Here is a 20620-nt window from a genome sequence, read left to right as displayed (position 1 = left end):
TAATTGAAGGAAAATACAAAGAAAAATGTGTGTTTGTCAGAAGGGATTTAAACCAGAGACTGTTAACAGCTTCCCTAGTATTCCATATTCATTCTCCTCTGCTTAAGTGAACACAGTGGTGTTTTTGGTTTTTGGTTTTGTTTTCAGGGAGCAATGTTACCAGTTAAAAACAGTATGTTCTCAACCTTCTTCTTGAGTTAAGGATGGTCGTAGTATTAAGACATTGCTCTGGACAATGGACTCCAAAAACAAGTCACTAGGGATTTCCAAAGGCCTGACATAGCAAGTATGCACGTTTCTGCCCTTCGCCCTCCCTACTTTCTTCTGGCTGGGGCATGGGAGTGGTAGCTGGAGCTCCTAAAGTCGTCTTATGAGGAAGCAGACAAAGGTTGAGAGCAAAGTACAAATCTTGAAAACAATTCTGGGTCCTTGATGATATCTGGAGCCAAGACACCAACCCTAGACTGGTTATCATCAGACTTCTCATTAACTGGGAATCAAATAACTTACTTTTTTTGAGCTACTGTTATTTCTTTTTTCTTATACATGTAATTGAATGTAAATTACAGCTAACAGAGATAATTGGTGGTTTTATACTCTGAATCAGATGGAGAAAGAAAGAAGGAAATACGACTGTTTCATCCAAATTCCAAAGCTCCGATGGAAGAACAATGATACAAATGATGGAGAACTGATGACTGAGGGCTGGGGAGTCCCTGTCCTACCGAGGAGTAGGTGGATGAGTACGTGTGCTCATATCGGGTCATTGAAACCAGTGTGACTTCTGTTATGCTGGAAGCCACCTTGTTGTGTACCAAAGAAACCAGTTCAAGAGATAAAACAAGGAAGCTTAAGGTTAAGTCTAAACAAAAGGAGTTCTGTAGGCTGCAGCGGAAGGGATACTCTTGAAACTGCCATGGTTGGGAGGCTGCCTGCCGGAGCTGGGGTCTGGGCTGGGGCCGTTCCCCAGCTGGTGGGCCCTGCACTGTAAGTGTGGTGCGCCGGTTCTGAAAGCTAAATGGACTCAGCCTTTATGCAGACAACCTTACCAATACTTTGTGCACAGTTCACCCCGAATTAGTAGTTACTGAATTAAATTTGTGGTGTGATTTGAAGCAGACCGTAAAACATACTGGCTCCAAAATACCTCTTGTAATGAAATCCCAGAAACTTTTTGTTTTTCCTGAAGTCATTGCAGATCCATTTTGCAATCTAAATATGTTATCCTGAAGAAGAACACAGTAAGCCATCCTCAAACATTATTACCTCATTCAGTTGCCAATCAGTTATCATCTCCTTTCATGAGGAAGGGAGAGAGTTTGGCCCTCTGAGATGAGTAGACTTTGCTGAAGATGTGGGAAAGTATTTATCAAGTGCTGGGAAAGAACATGTGCTGGTAGAGTAGAAGTTAGTGGTCCAATCACTGAACACATTCATTCAACAAAATATATTGGATCACTACGGTTGCCACACCTGGACTCTATCTGAAGTCAGTCCCCATCATTTACTGTGAGACCCTGCACAAGTTCACCTTCATTTCCAAACCTCAATTTCTTTCATGTGAGGTGTGGCGATTGACGTACTTCCTATTTTGTAAAGTTGTGATGAGATCAGCACAACCCGACTGCCCATTTAACTTGAGCAGCACAAAGCCGGTACATAATTGATATCCTAGGAGTGTCAGTGATTCCAAGAGGAAGGCAGGGTAGTGTTCTGTCACCGTGTTTCCCCGAAAATAAGACCTAGCCAGACCATCAGCTCTAATGCGTCTTTTGGAGCAAAAATTAATATAAGATGCGGTCTTATATTATATAAGACCGGGTCTTATATTAAAATAATACCGGGTCTTATATTAATTTTTGCTCCAAAAGACGCATTAGAGCTGATGGTCTGGCTAGGTCTTATTTTCGGGGAAACACAGCATCTGGGGCTGAGCTTACACACGCTGGTTCAAATCCCAGCTCTATCACCCACCGATTGTTACTTTGGGCATATTTTTAACCTCCCTTGTCTTCATTTCCCTGCCTTTAAAATGTGCATAATAACACAGGAGATGCACAGTCACAAGGCACTGAGGGTATCCTTTGGCACATATGAAACGCTCCTTTTATGATGGGTATTGCACACAATCCTTGCTTGCATAGCACTGCAGAACAGTCAAGGTGAACAAACAAGATGAAAGTGGGAAAATAGATCTTCATAATTATCAGAAAAAACTATATGTAGTTCTTGACCTTTATTATTATGTGTGTGTGTGTGTGTGTGTGTGTGTGTGTGTGTGTGTAAGCATGAAAAACTCTCTTAGGGAACTAAAAAAATAATAAAAATAGTATTTAATCATATTGAAAACATTGAGAATTAGAATGCTTCATCTGTAAAAAAATATATATATCAAGAGTAATTTTAACATGCTTACTTTCTTCTAGTTGCATGATGAAATACAGAGGGAACATCTTTTCTGGGCCTTGGGGAACTGTCATACTCCTTTCTAAGATTGGGGAAGCCTGTGATATTTTATCCTTTGTGTTTTCAATGTCGTGAAATGTCTTGGAGAGTTGCTTTAATGTGAATGTTTTTTTATATTGATTCACATCATGTTCACTAATTTCCTGTGGCCGCAGATGGAGAGTCTCTTAAACAGCATCACTGTCAACATACCCGTGGTCAGCTCTTAATTCTGTAAATCTATTTACAATTGAATTTCACTTTCAGTATTATCACTTTCTGTTTCTTTGCTGCAGTTTTATCTTTGCTGACCAATTCCCTGTTTAGGTTATCTGTTTTTGTAAAATGTCACATGGGTTCATTACTGAAAGTCAAAGAAGCCACTCAACTATATTCTTTTCTGGCTGTGTATGAACTGAATAAACGGTAGCACAGTGACTGATCACCCAGACTTCAAAAGAAATGATGGCATTGGTCACTAATTATTATGCACGTCTGTTATTTACATATTAATTTGTGGGCTGAAGAGCCAGAAGCAGAGTTTTTACTTTACATAATTGCACCAATACCATGGTCACTGAAACTTGAACCATGTTGCTGGGGTACTGGTGTTATTTCAACTGTGGTAACTGAAATTCATACATATTGGACCCAAAAAAAAAAAAAAAAAAACAGTCGTTTGCAACTGCCAACTTTATTGAATAGATATTTAAACAAAAAATTATCATTGTCTTATAGCCAGTAGAATATTAGTATCAGGATATATTTTAAATGCAGAAACGTAGAACGGCTTTAGCATTGACACAGAGTGTGCCTATGTGTATTGTTCCCTATTGCTGCTGTAACCAACTACCACAGACTCGGTGGCCTAACACAACATAAATGTATCTTCCAGTACTGGAAGTTAGAGGTCTTAAGTGAGCCTCCTGAGGCTAAAATCAAGGCATCAGCAGAGCTGTGTTCCTTCTGGAGGCTTCCGCAGAGAAATCTGTTTTCTTTCCTTTTCTGGCTGCGTTCTGTGACTTGTAGTGCTTTCCTCAAATTGCTGGAACCTCTTGCTTCTGTCATCGCATCTCCTACTTTTGTCTTTGACCTTCTTGACCCCCTCATATGGACCCTCGTGGTGACATTGAGTTTACCTGCATAACCCAGGATAATGCTTGCATCTCCAGACCCTTACTTAATCAAAGGAGAAAAGTCCCTTTTGCCATACAAAGTGACATAGTCACAGGCTCTAGGGATCAGGCATGGACGTCTTTGGGAGAGGGCGTTATTCTCTGCTACACCAGGTTTCTTGAAAATGAAACCTCAAGGTGTAGACTATGATCAGCTCAATTTTACCTGTAAGGAATGTGAAGCTTAGAGAGATGAAGTGTCTTCTTTATGGTCACCCTGTTAAAAAGGTTACTTTGATGAGTACCTTTCATTTAATATAAAAATCACCAATCACATATTGGATGATAATCCAGACACACAAAGACAAAAACATCCTCCCTCCATCCCCCAGGCCCAGGAGCAGCCCAAATGGTGTTAGTTTCCCAGGAAATGCCATGTCCTAGGGCTGTTCTGACCCAGTCACTCCTAGACATGAGGCTACTAGGACAGAGTTCAGGCCTTCCCTGGTTTCTGTACATAACGTGCTCCAAACCCAGGCCTCATCCCAGGAGACTTGAGAATGCTCCTTCTTAAAGAGGTTTCCTGTAGCCCCACCATACCCCAACTTACTTATATTGTACTAGTAGACTGTTTGTCTAAAATTATAAGATGAGTCATTTTATAAAGCCAAAGCAGCTGTGCTGGAGACTTGGTCATTAAGCTCCGGTCTGTGGATTCAAAGGGATAGCATACATAAGAAGAAAATTGTAATGAAGAGCTAGAAATTCTAGCTATAGATTTTGAATCCCTGTGAATTTGTTTTCTTCATCTGCAGAGTGGGTATAATGCCAAACTCCTCCATCTTTTCTAAGCCTTAAAGCTAATGTGTGCTATTTGTCAGCATGGTGCCTTACAGCTTAATCTGAAAGATGTTCAGTACTTAGTACATCCTAGTGTCATTACGGAGAATACTCCAAAAGTCCTCCTGAGTGCCGCATGATATTGACAGCATCATGAGACAGGCAATACAGATAAGCACCAGAATAGAAGATAACAGGTGCGCGTGCGTACACACACACACACACACACACACACCCCAAAACAAAACACACGCACAAACAAAGCAGCACTAGATATAATTATCACCATCGGGACAGTTTTACCCATACCTGGTATCCATTCAATCCCTAAAGAATAGCTCTGTGTCTTTCTCTTATTTAGAGCAGCCAAAGTTAGGTAATTCACTCTAGAGATACGGATTGTTATAGAGGTATACGACTCATTGAAATAATTGCCTTTAAAACTGAATGTGTGTGTATCCCTCTTCCCCATATACACACTCATTAAACAGCAGTTATTTTTGACACGCATAGCTTATTTGGCTTCCGGAGATTGGCGTGTATGTACCTGACAGTGCTGGCTGCCTACCCAACACCCGTTTTGACGTCTTTCTTTCTAACAGAATTCTGATTTTATTCAAGCATTCATGCTCCTCCATGAAGTCAAGTGCTCTGGAAGGGTTTTCTCCGTTTCCAGTCCTTGAGTATCCCTTCTAATTCATCTGAACCAGTGGTACTCAGTGTGGTCCAGGGGTCACTTTGGTCCTGGAACCCATTTTGAGAAACCACAAAGTCAAAATTGTCTTTATTTTTTCATAGACATTAATTATTTTTGTCATTGTTTTTCTCTTACACATGTAGAATGGAGTTTTTCAGAGGCTACATGATGTGTGATGATATCACCACTTGGACAGTTAATAGAACATGTTCTGTGGGTTCTTTTAAATTTTTCTCAGTTTTAATTTTTAATACAGTGAGTATTGACAATTATAAAAGCAGGTATTGATATCCAAAAATCTCTTCAGGATTTTTAAAATTGGAAATAAGTTCTGAGACCAAAAATAGGTCTTGAGAATTGCTGGTCTCAGTAAATGACCATGGTCCATTTCCACGGCCAATGAAGGGAGCAGGCATAAATATGTGACATGACCTGGCCAATTAGAGGAAGCCTGAAAGGTCACTGCATGTATGTGATTCTGAGGAAGGATTTTTCTTTTTTTCTTTCTTAAAAAGAATCATAGAATGAGGAAGCCTTTTTTTTTTTTCCCCTTTTTCCTGAACATTGTTTCATCTGGATGTGATGCCTAGAACTACACAACCACCTTACTCCAGACTGAAGATAAGACAGTGCAGAGGAAGAGCCCTGAAACTCCATGCCAGAGCTCTCCTTGCCTCTGAGTACCTTGTTATTTGAGATAATTCATCCCTGTATCATTTAAATCTCTGCAGTTGGATTTTCTCTTACCTGCACTAGAAAGCCTCCTAACAAAATTTATATTATGCCTATCTCTGTAAACAAAAAGGGAAATGACATCAAATCACTTAAGGTGCTCAGTATGGCTTTTGCTCTTCTTGGTGCTTTTAAATCTACAGCTAGCAATTGCATACCAGAGTAGAATATATTTCTACAGGTTATTTTTGGACTCTGTTAAAAGATTCCCTGTTGGGACATGCAGGACCCAACTTCTGCTCCTTTCCTTGAACAGATTAAAAAAAAAAAAAGATATAAATCAATACATGCGAGTTGTCTGGTTCTAACCCCACATCAAATAAATAATCAGCATCTTAAAAGGAATTATTATTATTTTTTAATTCCAAAGGATTGCATCAATTTGCAAATCCGAGTCGTAAAGTCAGAAAAGTGATTTTGCTGTGAAAAATAAGCAGAATTGACATTGGGGATATGATATCTAGAATTTTTAAATGTGAAAATATTGCTAGGGTTTTGTTGAATAAGTGTTGCTGTCCTATATCCATAGAGATACCTTCATATAATGCATGTAACTAACCCAATTAAAAAATGAAGAATGTAGTTCAGCCAGTGAATTCAATTGAAATGCGGAATTCTCAATTGGTAGAACTTTTGTTTACTCAATTGACATTTTTTAAATTAAAGTTTATTGGAGTGATGATGTTAATAAAGTTACATAGATGTCAAGTGTACAATTCTGTAATACATCATCTATATACCACATTGTGTGTTCACCACCCAGAGTCAGTTCTCCTTCCATCACCATATATTTGATCCTGTTTACCCTTTTCTACTATCCCCTTCTCCCCTTATCAAGCTCTGGTAACCACTAAACTATTGTCTGTATCGATGAGTTTTTTTTTCTTCATTTGTTTGTCTTGTTCCTTTATTGCTTTCAGTTTTATATCCCACATATCCATGAAATCATATGGTTTTCGACTTTTTCTGTCTGACTTATTTCAACTTGTTCATTTTTTAGTCTTCTTGTATTTTATCATTATAACTATCTATTGTCTATCAATCTACCTATCTGTATGTATACAGTTTTACTTAAAGAAGAGTCTTGGAGGACCTACTATGTGCCAGACCCTGGGCAATGCAGACTCATTCAGGCATCCAAAAATAGTTAGCAACTTCTATGTCCAAGATGCTACACTAAGGAAATAGGCAGTAAGTGGGTAAGCAAATAGTCACACTTTCATCATAAAACTGATGGTCTGAAGTGGTACATAAAATGTGAACCAGTCACCTACACACACACACACACACACACACACACACACTTACAAAATTTAGGAAATTTAGAAAGAAAATCAACTGGTTTCCATGCTAGAGAACTAGGATGAGGGGAGGAGGACGTGTTCCTGAGTCAGGTATAAAGGAGGAAGGAACTTTCAGCCTGAGACTCCAGGGCAAGGAGCCTGTCGTGCAACATTCACGGGCTGCCTTCTTGGCAGTGTGATGGCTCTGACTCTTAAAGCCTGTGGGGTCATTACTAATAAAATAGATGCTGTGACGTGTAGTAACCAAACTTACGTGGTCACTCAGATTCCATATAAACAGTTCACTTAGCTTTGAGTAACAGAATGCTGAAAAGAATGAAGAGAAATATTCCAGAGTACTCTTGGCAGAGCTGTAAAACTATTAATGGTGTTCTCATCAGGATGTGTCCTGCCTCATCAAAGAGAGTGCCACATACATGTACTGAGTGTGAATATAAAAGCAAAGAAACTAATGCTTATATATCAATGGCCAGAGTGAAGAAGGTTGAGATATGTCTAAATACTCCTGACTAGCCTGCATTACCAATGATATTAAAAAACATTATTTTTTTTCATTCATTAATTCGTTTTCTTATTTACTAAACACTTATTCTGTGTGTCGGGCACTGTATTCCTAGTTCATGGGGTTGGAAATTTGAAAAGGACAGGTTTCCTGAAAGCAAGAAACTTCCAGTCTAGTGGGGGGACAGACTTGTAAGCATCATACGAATACAAAAGAAGAACAATAGAAGTGAGGGAGCAAAGCAGCTCGGGCCTCTGTGGGGAAGTCCATCCTCAGCTGCATCCGGCCCCATCATTCCAACATGACTTTCGCCTTATTTTAAGGCAGAGTTAACCCGATTTTTCAGTGTTTGAAATGTGATGGACTTTCTCACTCTTGGCCTTGTACAGGATTTGCTTTGTGTCTGGGACACTCTACCCTCTTGTGCAGGATTATTGTCTGTTCGTCATTTAAGCATCTGTTTAAATAAATTTATTACAAGCTATCTTTCCTACACCAGTGTTTCTCAAAGTGTGGCTCATGAGCCATCCACATCATAATTGACTAAGAATGTGCTTTAAAACTGCAAATTCTTGGGTACCTCCACACTGGATGAATAGAGACCCAGAAATATACATTCATTTTCCTACGTTTCCCTGGGAAATTTTTGCATACCCAATTTGATTACCACTTTCCTAGACTGTATCAAGGGTCTCTTCTATTCTCCCATAACCATAATAATCTCCCCCATCATAGCACTTATTGCCTGAAATCATTGCTGGTCTGTTAAATTAATCCTTTAGTAAGGGAAATGTCTACTCCCTTACTAAAGTTTATTGGGGTGATGATGGTTAGTAAAGTTATAGCGATTGTAAGTCCACTGGCTCACATAGAGCATGTCAGGCATAGATAGCCAATAAACAGATGTAAGTAGTGCAGAGAGGGAGCAGATGTTACCCAGGTTGTTAAGGGACAGGAAGGCCTTCGAGGCAGAAAGAACAGCGTAGGCCTATTTGGGCAGAGCGAGCAGTTCAGGTTGTGGGAGCACAGATGGGGCTGCATGGGTGGGTGGGAGTCAGACAGCAAATGGCTTATAAGTCCTGCGATGGAGGTGAGGTTTCTTTGCAACCTATCAAAAATCAACACTACAGAAAGGTGTTAAGCATGGCATAGCAGGGGGAAAGAAAAAAGGAGGATAGGATCCAAGGGACCTAGTTTCCAGTCCTGGTTTGGCCATGAACTGGTCAACTTGCTTTAGACAAGTACTTGACATTATGTCCTGGTTTTCCTAACTGGTAACTGGACACAATTTCTCACCCTCTCTCATTTCACAAGGATGGCTATTTACATAGATCGTGCAAATGAGCATACCATGAAAAGCATAAAGGCATTAAGTAAATGCCAAGTTTTTGTGTGTGTGTGTTTGTTTGTTTGTTTGTTTGTTTGTTTTTAATAGAGTTGACATTACCCGTTCAAGGTTAAAGGTTTATCTGAGGGACTTGGTTCTTGGACTGCATACTGCCGGTAGTTAAATCTTCAAACTGCCTCTCTCTTGCCTGGAAGCCACAATGGGCTTTGGAGGGAAACATTCTTTACTTGTGTACTCCTCACACCTTTCATCAACATCAGTTTCCTTTATTTATATTTTATGCTGGTACGACATTTCACTCTTAAAGCCCAGGTTGTATGGGTATGCATGGCTTGTATCTTGACACTTCAGGATTCAAATGTCATAAATGGTTTTTGACACTTAGAAATGTCATATACATCCTAGAGCAATGTCTGTTTTTAGCAAATTTCTGATTTCTTCTTCTTGTGTTTTAATATCCAGGAAAAAAAACAACTGCCTGGATCAGCTCTATAACTCTCTAGTGTCAAACAATTGTGGGCATGGGAACTGTTACACATTCTGGAGCTAAAATTGGTTCTGTTCTACTTTCTGTGGCATTGCAGAATCCACTTGGTTTAATAGAGGGGCATACCTTTGCTTTGAAGAAATGAGCATTTGCAAATTAATGTAGAAATTCAAGTTTTAAAATGCTTGAAAAAGTTGGTCTATTATAACCAATTGAGTCATTCAAAGTTTTAGTACTACTTTTATTCAGCTGTGAGTCAGTATCAAGTGGAAATTTAGAGGAAAGACTTCACAGCAAACACATCAGCATTTACATCTTAGTTCTGCCATATAAATGCAATATGGTAAAATGGGCATACTGAGGGCCATTAAGTCTAGGTAAAGGAGTTTGGAACTCCTTGAATGAGTAATAGGAAGAGTAATAATAATAATAATACACACATTTATGGGTGCTGAGCTAAGAATCATACTTATATTATTACTTGTGTTATTATATTAATTTCCACCACAATTCATATGGTTGGTACTATTTATCACTGTTTTACAGTGGACAAAACTGAATCTCAGGATTAAGAAAATACGGGGCTGGCCCGGTGGTTCAGGCAGTTAGAGCTCCATGCTCCTAATTCCAAAGGCTGCCGGTTCGATTCCCACATGGACCAGTGGGCTCTTAACCACAAGGTTGCAGGTTCAATTCCTCGAGTCCCACAAGGGATGGTGGACAGCGCCCCCTGCAACTAAGATTGAACACGGCACCTTGAGCTGAGCTGCCGCTGAGCTCCCAGGTGGCTCAGTTGGTTGGATCACGGGCTCTCAACCACAACGTTGCAGGTTTCGACACCCGCAAGGGATGGTGGGCTGTGCCCCCTGCAACTAGAAAACAGCAACTGGACCTGGAGCTGAGCTGCGCCCTCCACAACTAACATTGAAAGGACAACAACTTGACTTGGAAAAAAGTCCTGGAAGTACACACTGTTCCCCAATAAAGTCCTGTTCCCCTTTCCCAATAAAATCTTTAAAAAAAAAAAAAGAAAGAAAGAAAGAAGAAAATACAAGTCATATGCCAAGTCATATGCCATCTTCAACTCAGGTCTACCTAGTTTCCAACATATGTTTTTTCAGCACACCATACTGCTTGTACATCAGTATTCAATGGCAAGCAATAGACTTTAATGAGAATTTGAAACTATACGTCTGTGATTTTTAAAGTGTGTTGAAAGGGAGAAATTACATCAATTTCAAATAAGAAGTTCTCTAGGTTTTTTTCATAAGATATCTGTGGTTTTTCAAAGTGGTGTTTTATATTATGAGGAGAACCCTTGTAATTCTCCTGCATTGGTTGGTTGGGACTTGTATGAATAAGCAGAAAGTCTTGGTAAGAGTGAGAAACAGAATAGTGGCATTTTCAGTGGCAGTTCCTTGTGTGCATTCTCATTCTACTACTTCTGAGTGGCCACATTGATTGTCAAGTTTGTCTTCCACATTCACTCATTAGCTCAGTACATACAATAGTCCCTCTCCTACTTCCTTATGAATTTTATGCAAGTGTAACCTAAAAACTGAATATAATTAATTAAGGAATATATTATGTCTTTAAAGTAATACAGAGTTTACTGGATTTTGAGAAGCATTCTAAAATTACTATGCTTTCCTTATTTCTTGCTATTTATTTCTTAGCTAATTTATGCAAAAATATCTTACTCTACCTAGGATATTTTTGAGAGTTTTTTTTTTGGGGGGGAGGGGCGGGGCAGAGAAGCAGCATATATTAGACAAAGAGTTGGGCATTTCAAGTCATAAAGATTTTGGTTTAAATCTCAACTTTGCCAAATGATTTTCGGTACATCTTTTTAACATTTCTGTGTGTCAGTTTCCCCATCTGTAAATTTTGGATGATAATAGAAAATAAATGGAAGCACTTTTGAGAAGAAAAGAAATAATAGTTTGAAAAATTATTGCAGTTATGTAGTAGGTATTCAATAGATGGTGAATATTGAGTGTCCACAGCTTTTAAATTTTTAGCAAACAAGTACTTCCTACCACATCTTGTTAGTTAAGAAGATTATAAGAAACAAAAATGAGTTAGAGCCATCATATATATATATATGTGTATATATATATATATATATATATATATATATATATATATATATGTTTGTTGTCTATCTATCTATGTAAGAATCTGAGAAATCATTATATCAGGACTCATACTAAGAGTATTTTCTCCTATCAGGAATTCATGTTCTCTTCATTTCTCTTCAGAAACATCACAAGATTTTCATCCTTATTATACAACTAGAAGAAATACGTGTTCTTAGAGATAAGACTTTATTCAAAACACTTTCTTTCTTTAGGGAGAGAATGTCAACTTCTGGCACCCCTCCCCCATTTATCTACCTGCCTATTCTTGTACCTCAAGCATGTATTCGTGTCAGTCACTTTAGTCATGACCTCCAAAGACCTTGGCAACCCTATGGGCTTCTTTCTCACTGGGTTGTAAGAATGAGATCTGGCACTTTTGACTCAGACCCTGAAGGCGTAGCTACAATGTCATGTCACTTTCCAGTGCTTCAAAATCCTACAATCCAAAAATGTCATGCTAGTTTATACTTCCCTTCTCTTCTGCCTTTTCCTCTAAGTATTTCTGATCTGTAACTCTACCTGTTGATAAGTCTCAATCAGTAGCTAATGTGCATTCTTAATTACAGCTGGTTACATAGATTTCTGGTGCCACTCAGCAAATAGCACCCAGTCTTAAAGCTTTTTGTTCTGAAAGGCTTGCTTAACACTGTTTGAGAAATCTCTTAAAAGACGAAGTCTTTTTAAGCTCATAATAAGAAATAAACATATGTGATTCTTCCATGAGTAAGTAGCAAATATGCACCACCACTGTAGGATATTCATGGGGATATTTGGAAGACAGCAGTTTCCTCCCCTACCCCAGTGTTCTTTTGCATTTGAAGAAGATGTGACTATGGGAAAAAGGAACAAAAAATGCAACATTGCTGATTCTGGAGACAGAGGAAGGTAACTGTAAGTCAAAGAACATGAATGGCTTTTAGGAGCTAGAAAAGACAAAGAAATAGATTCTGCCCTAGAACTTCTAGAAGAAATACAGTCTTGCTAGCACCCTGATTTTAGTCCAGTGAGACCCATGTCAAGGCTTCTACATAACTGTAAGACTATAAATTTGTGTTGTTGAATTTGTTTCTGGTAATTTGTTACAATGGCTAGGTAAAATTAGTGCATGTGGTTTTTTCCCTTTTCCTGTAAGAAGAAAGAAATGACATATTAGTGAGGTTTACATGGCTGGTGAAAGGGGAGACTACAATGAGGGCAAAACTACAAAAGGCATTATTCAGGGATGTTAATTTTTCATTTTCTTCCATATTCTTATTGCTTCTCTTCAAAATACTGTCAACAAAAACCCTTGCTTGGAGATCCATGGAGGCACTCTTAATTTATGTTCATTTATAAATTAATATAAATTATAACCTACACTGGTAGAGAGGAAAGTCCCTGCCCTCTTCCAGAAAATAAACAGATTGTCATAATAAAATGGTTATTTGAACCATCTAGCTATGTTGAAACTATTACACCTTAAGAAAAAAAAGCCTCATTCTGTATTACAGTTTATGTAACTGCATGATAGCAATTTGTTCAAATGATCCTTGTTAAAAGAAAGAAATGGGCTACTGAGTAATCTTACTACAAATCTTGAAGAAAATGAGACATTTGGTCTTGCTTTGAATTGTAAATGATCGCCTTTTTTTTTCACAAAGGCTCAAAGACACTTTGGGGGGTTGAATGCTGTCATAGAAAATCTGTGTTCACCAGTGAATACCATGGACAGAACCAAACAGTTGAAAATCTTGAATAGATGGTCAATCTATATAGACCGTTCAGTTTAATATACTGAACATGATATAAACTTCTGGGAGGACCACTTTGACTTCTAATTTCTGTCTGCCTCTTTTCATTTTTCTCCCTCTATATTTTTGAATTAAATGTTGTAATGAGTATTGTAATATGTTTGAACTAATCACCAGCATTCATTGATAAATGGTGATGGAAATAATGATATAAATTCTATAAAGCATGGGGTGTAGAATAGATTTATTAAGTCTTTGTTACAGTTCATAAAATACATGAATGAAAATTTAGAAGTTTGAAACATTATCTGAAAGCAGAGATGGCCCTAACAGTTTTTTACGATACGTAGTTGATATGCTCATACTTGCAATTGGGGGAGAGTGTGGAAAGAGGAGATGAAGAATGATTGGGATGATTTCCCTTATTCAAAGGATAAGGTAATTTCTGTAATTGTAGACATTATTTAAAGAGGATATGGAGCATAGCTTGAAAAAAAAACCTGCCTTTCATGTTGCAGAGAATCTTGGATTGGACTCTGAAGTTGCTAAAGCGAACACCCTGGGTTTTGTCGGTTGCCTGTCTTCAGTCCAGTACAACCATATCGCACCCCTGAAGGCAGCTCTGCGCCATGTCACCGTCGCACCTGTGACTGTCCGCGGGACCTTGACAGAATCCAGCTGCAGCTCTCTGACGGATTCAGATATGAATGCAGTGACTACGGTGCATTCTTCATCAGGTACCCACAGAACACCCAATGGAACGCGCCTCAGTAGTGCTACTTTTGGTGTCTTCAAGAAGCTTCCTGGTTAAAGGCTAATATTATTCCGTTCCTTACTTTGTATGAATACAGGTGGTTAAGAATTATGACTGGCTTCTCATGGGTGATTTTCATATATATTTACTATAATCCTAATTTTTTCCCCCTGTATTTTATTTATTTATTTATTTATTTATTTATTTATTTATTTATTTATTTATTTATTGGGGTGACAATTGTTAGTAAAATTACACAGATTCAGGTGTGCAATTCTGTATTACATCATCTATAAATCCCATTGTGTGTTCACCATCCAGAGTCAGTTCTCCTTCCATCACCATATATTTGATCCCCCTTACCCTCATCTTCCACCCCCCACACCCCTTACCCTCTGGTAACCACTAAACTATTGTCTGTGTCTATGAGTTTTTGTTTCTCATTTGTTTGTCTTGTTCTTTTGTTGTTTTGGTTTATATACCACATATCAGTTAAATCATATGGTTCTCTGCTTTTTCTGTCTGACTTATTTTGCTTAGCATATAATCCTACTTTTAATACGATGAACAGTTAGAACTAAATGCGTATTTGCATATGTTACTATGTAAGTATTTATGTCACTACTGTTTAAATGACCAGTTCTCTGAGGATTGAAGAGTTCAGGTCTCAGAGAGGCAGGCTGGTTGTTCACCTACTATAAGTCATATGATTAAAAACCAGCTGATATACTTTTATAAATCAATGTCACCCCAATAAATGTAATATGATTTTACAAATAATAAAGTAAAATAAAATCCACCTTTCTTGATAGTAGGAAAGTCTCACAGCACTATCATCCATATCTCTTCTGCTATAGCACTCCCTAAAATGTCTTTTATATCTTTTCTTCCTCACCATCATTCTGTGTCTTAAAGTGTTCCTGGGATTTGTTTTAAATAGCTGTGGTAATCAATTGCCAAATAAGTTATTAATTCTGAGCAAAGAAAGAGGATTGGTTTTTGCTGCTGCCGGCTCATCTCTGACCTTGGTGTTTTCCTGTAGCAATGAGGTATAATGCAAAGAATCTCAACGTGACAGTGGGCTAGACTTGATTTGAACTCTGAATCTGTCGTGAATGAACTGTAGAACTTTGAAAAAGTTATTTAATGGCTTCAATCTAATGTCCTTGTCTGTGAAATAGGAAAAATAATATGTTGTATTCATTTCCTGAGGATTAAATTATACAACAGAAATAATAAGTGCCACAGGTCCTGGAAAATTTATGTGCACTATATGAATATGTAAAGGTGTCGTTACTGCCTATTAATACATTAACAGATGATTTAAAAATGTATCTAGCTCACTGTCACTAGACCAAGTGGCAGAGTAATGACTCAAACCCATATCTATGTGTCTTTAAGCTTGGTGTTCTTTTCCTCATACCATGTATGATAATGTACATATAGTAAAAGCTTTCTCTCCTTAGTGAGGGCTTCTTGGGGGTGTTAATTTTCCAGCACTTTTGTCCTTCTTTGTTAATGGACTCGAATCCTCTTGCAGCAGAAGCAGAGGGGTATGTGTGCTTGAGGTAAGAAACCACTGCTGTGCATAGGATCTGTCTAGGAAAGCAGAGAGGGACTTTAGGGTAGACTGAGAGGTAGGCTGTAGGCCAAAGCAGACATGCCAGGGTACCACCATCATCTGTTTCAACCCCTTACCTCACAACTTACATAGACGCTAACAGGTTGTGGAATTGTGGGGCACAAGTAGTGTACATCAAATGTTTTTTTATGTACGTTACTTTGGGTTCCTTCGCATGTCCCAGCGCATAACCATCAGAGAGCACCTGGTCTAATCCTCAGGTGTGTCATCTCAACTCCATACTGTAGACTTCCTTCCAGGACTTTGAGAGAAGAGACAGTCACATGCCTTTAACTCCTTTCAGATCCCTTTGGGAAGAGAGATGAACGGGAGCCACTCACCAATGCCGTCCGAAGTGACTCAGCCATCATTGGAGGTAAATCATTCTTTGTCGATGAAAGCAGAAAAGACATACGTTCTGTACTTTGGAGAAATTTATGTGACTATTCCATTAATTATGGCCATCCAGCACCCAGAACCCTACTTACCTACAAGACTGTGAGCCTTTTCATGAATAGTTATGTATGCTGTGTGATCTGAAGCACCCTCTCCTCCGGCACCAGCAGCTCCATGGACACATCCCACCCCGATCCCTCAGGCAGCTGAATCCTGAATCAACAGCTGGATAATTTACTTAGAGACAGGCAGGATGCACCGTGTTCATCTCATCCAGTTGTCAGTTTTCCTACCACACAAGCAAAGCAAGCCAATAACACTACATATGGGGAAGGAGCCACACTGGGGCAGACAGATGGGTGAGGCTGCAGTCCTTTCGGGTTTTCTCCACTGAGTATTTTGGGTTGGATCTAATGAGCAGGGGGAGCCCACAGACTGTGCTTTCAAATCCAACAGCACATATGGTTACAGATGCAGATCTCATCCACTCTGCTGTGAGCTCAGCTCTCCCTCCTGCCTCCCTTGTTTTTCCATTTCCTAACTACCCGTCGGCCTGACCCCTTTTCATTCTGCATCAGCTTGGCTGCAGCCTCCAGTAGCCTTGGTTTTTCCATCTGGTCCTTGCAACACAGAATGCCTCCCAACCTTATTTTGTGTCAGATGCCTATGAGAGACTAAATCCATCTCCATCTGAGAACCACAGCCCTGGTTCTGTGAGAACCACAGCCCCCATCCCTGCCCTCTGGCAGTTAGATGAACTGGTCCACACCAGATGGAGCTCTCCTTTTAAAAGTCAGCAGTATCCATTCATTTAACTTCTATTGAGTGATTCTCCAGGTTTGGGTCAGGGCCTGTGCTCAGTATAGAAATATACTGAGGATGAAAGACGTGGGCAGTGGTCTCAAAGAACTCATGACCTGGTGGGGGGCAGGCCAGGTAAATAGACGATAGAACCAGTGAGTGGTGTTTTGAGGGGGGAAATACAAACGGTTGTGGAGTACAGACGTGCTCTGTCGCAATGAGATTGTAAAGAAGGAAAACCCGACCATTTCTTAAGGTAGTTCTTAAAATGGCTGACCTGAATTTCTGCTTCAGGGAAAGAGTCTAACTTGAATTTTGTTTGGTATCAAGAAATATAGGAAAGGATTTGATGCCTGTTTCTGTTCCTATAATTAATTTCTCATTTGATAAGTGGAGAACATACTTATGACTGCTGACTTTTTACCACCTGTGTACATGTGTCTGTGAGTATCTTTCAGAGCAGGAAAATCATCCTAAACCCAGGGGAAAATTTATTGTAAGTTTGCAGCATTTAGAAATGACAGCCTTCAACTGAATACTCCGTGTCCTGAAGGAGTAGAAACAGTTTTGTATTTCATCTCTTAAAGCTGCAGCCCATTCCTGGCAGTCACTCACCACCACCCACTTTAGTTATAGATTTGTTAACTTCGGTGTTTTTATTCTGTGTTGTTCTAAAATAGTTGGGGAAAGACCACATAATACTTTAGGACAATTTTTAAAGGTAAGCAATCTTTCTTAATCATGGCCTCAGCTCTTACACAAATTGGTTTAAGATATGCATTCACTATATTTAATTCTCTAATGTTCATGTAATGCAGGGCACTCAAAATTAACTTTGTAAATATTTTTCTTCGCAATACCCAATCTACTTAGATTTTTAAAAATCAGCAGAATGTAAACTTTATTAAGAATAAATTTATCTTTGAGTATCATAAATACTTTTCAAATAGTTGAATGTTGAGAAACCTACATTCATGCATCCTCCCTTTTAAAAACTGGCAGTATCCACATTTTCAACATCCCTCTGCTGACTTTGCTCTACACATCCCAAGAGTCTTCCTGGCAAAGTTAGGGACAAGACCTTTGGGTCAGCAAGGGCAGCTTGCCAAGCAGGTCCAGTAAAATCACACACAATCCAATTGGGGAGTCTGACACTATTGGCAGAAGCTTGCATTTCAGTTGGCTTTGAGTTTCCAGAGGACACAGACACATCATCTCCGAGGCAGCCTGTGTCGAGCAGAGTGCAGAGCAGTGTGGGGATGCCCTAAAGGTTTGGTAAGCATTCTGTTATTGATAAAACATGTTAGCAAACAAACGGATACCATAAACACATCTACATCAAAAGAGCATTATTGGGATGTGAAATATTTAAAATTGTTTTCTAGGATGCTAAAGTAGCTCTAAAATACTTATTTGCAAAGTGACAAAGAAGTGTGCTAATTACAAATGATTCTGACACATTCTTTAAAACAGGTATTGAAGAAGTTTAATAAGAACTACTCTGCTAGTCTGATTCGATATTTATTTGATGGCATTCTTAGTCGATTAAATAAAACCTCAGGTTTGAACTAGCTCTCTCCCTAGCTAATCTGGAAAAGGTTTTTCGTAATTGAAGATAGAAGGCCTTTAAGCTGGTCTTTATTTCTGGGAAACGTGGCAGAGTGTGTTGCTTGTTTTGTTCTGTTCTGTTTTGTTTTTTCCCCTAAGTGGCTGTCTTGTCTAGACAGACTCGTCTCCCTGGAGTGGACGATCGGCGGTAATGTCTTTCTCTCATTTGCCCCTTTCTCAACAGGAGTAATCGCCGTTGTGATATTCATCATCTTCTCCATCATCGGCATCATGACCCGCTTCCTTTACCAGCATAAGCAGTCCCATCGCACTAACCAGATAAAGGAGAAAGAATACCCGGAAAACTTGGACAGTTCCTTTAGAAATGACATTGACTTGCAAAACACAGTAAGCGAGTGTAAGCGGGAATATTTCATCTGAAAAACTGCAGGGTCACCTAATACTCTTTTGTTGAGTTGTTAAAATTTTTCTCCTTCTCCTCTTTCTCCTATCTCTTAATTCTGGTCATTCTCTTTCTCTTATTGGTTTGCCATTTATTTTTGGAACATACCTGCCTCTGCCACAGCGTGTATCCCCTTGACCCAGCCCCGAAGACCAGACAGCTATGGCCACTGTCTTCGTCTTTGACAAACCTATCGTGGTGACAGTGATCACTCAGTAGACCGACTTGACCAATCCAGACAAGGAAGAGACACGTGTGCGTATTCAGTTCTGCATTTCTGGTTTCTAAGATGCACTCCTCAGTCCTGCAGTCATTCGGCTTTGCAGGCTTACTTTGAACCTGAGCTCTGTGATTCAAGCACAGGACAGTCGTCTTGGACGTCCTCCCCCATCTCAAGTCCATTCCTACCAGGGCACTCAGGGTAGAGAAAGAAGATGCTAGAGGCCTGGTTTCCTTCAGTGGCATTTTAAAAGGAACAAAAGAGGTTTGTTTGGCGTTTATTTTCCTTACCGTAGGAAGCCCATTGCCCTAACTCATAACCCTTTTTCACTCTGACTCATCCCCTGAGTATTTTCCAGTATAAGATTCCTGATAGTAGTGAGCTATTACTTTGCTCCTTTCTTACCACTCTCTCCTGGGTCTTACACTTTAGAACAGCACACTCTAGCACAGGGGTGTCCAAACTTTTTTCAACGGTTTTCACCAAGGGCCATATGCGGTAAAATACACACACAGCCGGGCCCCTCACTCGAGGTGAAGTACGTATTGCCTCACCTGGTTTATTTAAGTAAACTAAATATATTTTTGGGATTTGCTGCGGGCCAATTAACAATGGATCATGGGCCGCAGTTTGGACACCCCTGCTGAGTCTAGCATAAACCTAGGACAAGCATGGAAAATAGTAGCTTAAAACTAGGGGGTAAAAAGAGTGCTGCTAGGAAGTAGATATTCTATAACTGCAAAAATCCCTCTTCCAATTTTGTAAGAAATGTTAACTAGCTTATTCCTGGGATTATTACACTGAGGTATAAATATATATATATATATATATATATATATATATATATATATATATATATATATATTTCGCAAATAAAAGTCTAAAATAGTACCTAGTTCCATGAAAGAGTTTAAGCCATCTTAACTCAGAAGAAAGGAAGAGAGAGAGAGAGAGAGAGAGAGAGAGAGAGAGAGAGAGAGAGAGAGAGAGAGAAAGAAAGAAAGAAAGAAAGAAAGAAAGAAAGAAAGAAAGAAAGAAAGAAAGAAAGAAAGAAAGAAAGGAAGAAAGAATCTGCATGAAAGAAGAGAAATACCACACAGAATTTTTCTCTTAAATGTACTCGCTAAAGATCTGGTGATGAAAACGAATGCAGGTTTTACGTTTTAGAACAAACATAAGGATCCACCTCTGTCTGTCAAGCCGTTTTCTAAGAGGCTCAGGATGCACTGACATACGAGGCATTATGGTTAGCTCCAGGGAACCTTCCCTGCTCAACAGAGGAGCCCCTAGGTTCTATAGCACATCACATTTTCAAATCTGCTCCATCCTATGTATATAAAGACACACACACGTTGGAGGTATAAACTGCCCTACGAGGTGGTGACGAATTTTCTGGTCTTGGCCCATTTTGATAACAAAGTATCGAAGAAACACAATCACTCCTTCGAAAAGGCATCTTGAGCTCATCCACAAGAT

The 20620-nt window shown here is 39.2% G+C and overlaps 1 protein-coding gene across 4 annotated transcripts in view; it reads left to right on the top strand.

Annotated features, from left to right (window-relative positions):
- Window positions 1–19579, top strand: part of CNTNAP5 (contactin associated protein family member 5) — a 769018-nt gene extending 749439 nt beyond the window's left edge. For 2 of the 4 annotated variants that reach the window (XM_033111357.1, XM_033111360.1), the window contains exons 22-25: window positions 13860–14078; window positions 16021–16092; window positions 18706–18879; window positions 19048–19579. In XM_033111357.1, coding sequence (XP_032967248.1) covers window positions 13860–14078; window positions 16021–16092; window positions 18706–18879; window positions 19048–19109 — 527 coding nt within the window. In that variant the 3' untranslated portion in view covers window positions 19110–19579. Of the gene's footprint in view, window positions 1–13859; window positions 14079–16020; window positions 16093–18705 lie in introns of all 4 variants that reach the window. The other 2 variants (XM_033111359.1, XM_033111358.1) reach the window with 2 other exon arrangements.
- Window positions 19580–20620: the final 1041 nt, after the last annotated feature.

The sequence above is a fragment of the Rhinolophus ferrumequinum genome, chromosome 8 (assembly GCF_004115265.2).
Source record: "Rhinolophus ferrumequinum isolate MPI-CBG mRhiFer1 chromosome 8, mRhiFer1_v1.p, whole genome shotgun sequence".
Classification (NCBI taxonomy): domain Eukaryota; kingdom Metazoa; phylum Chordata; class Mammalia; order Chiroptera; family Rhinolophidae; genus Rhinolophus; species Rhinolophus ferrumequinum.
The sequence above is the reverse complement of the archived record's forward strand: the minus strand, read 5'-3'. Positions and strand labels throughout refer to the sequence as shown.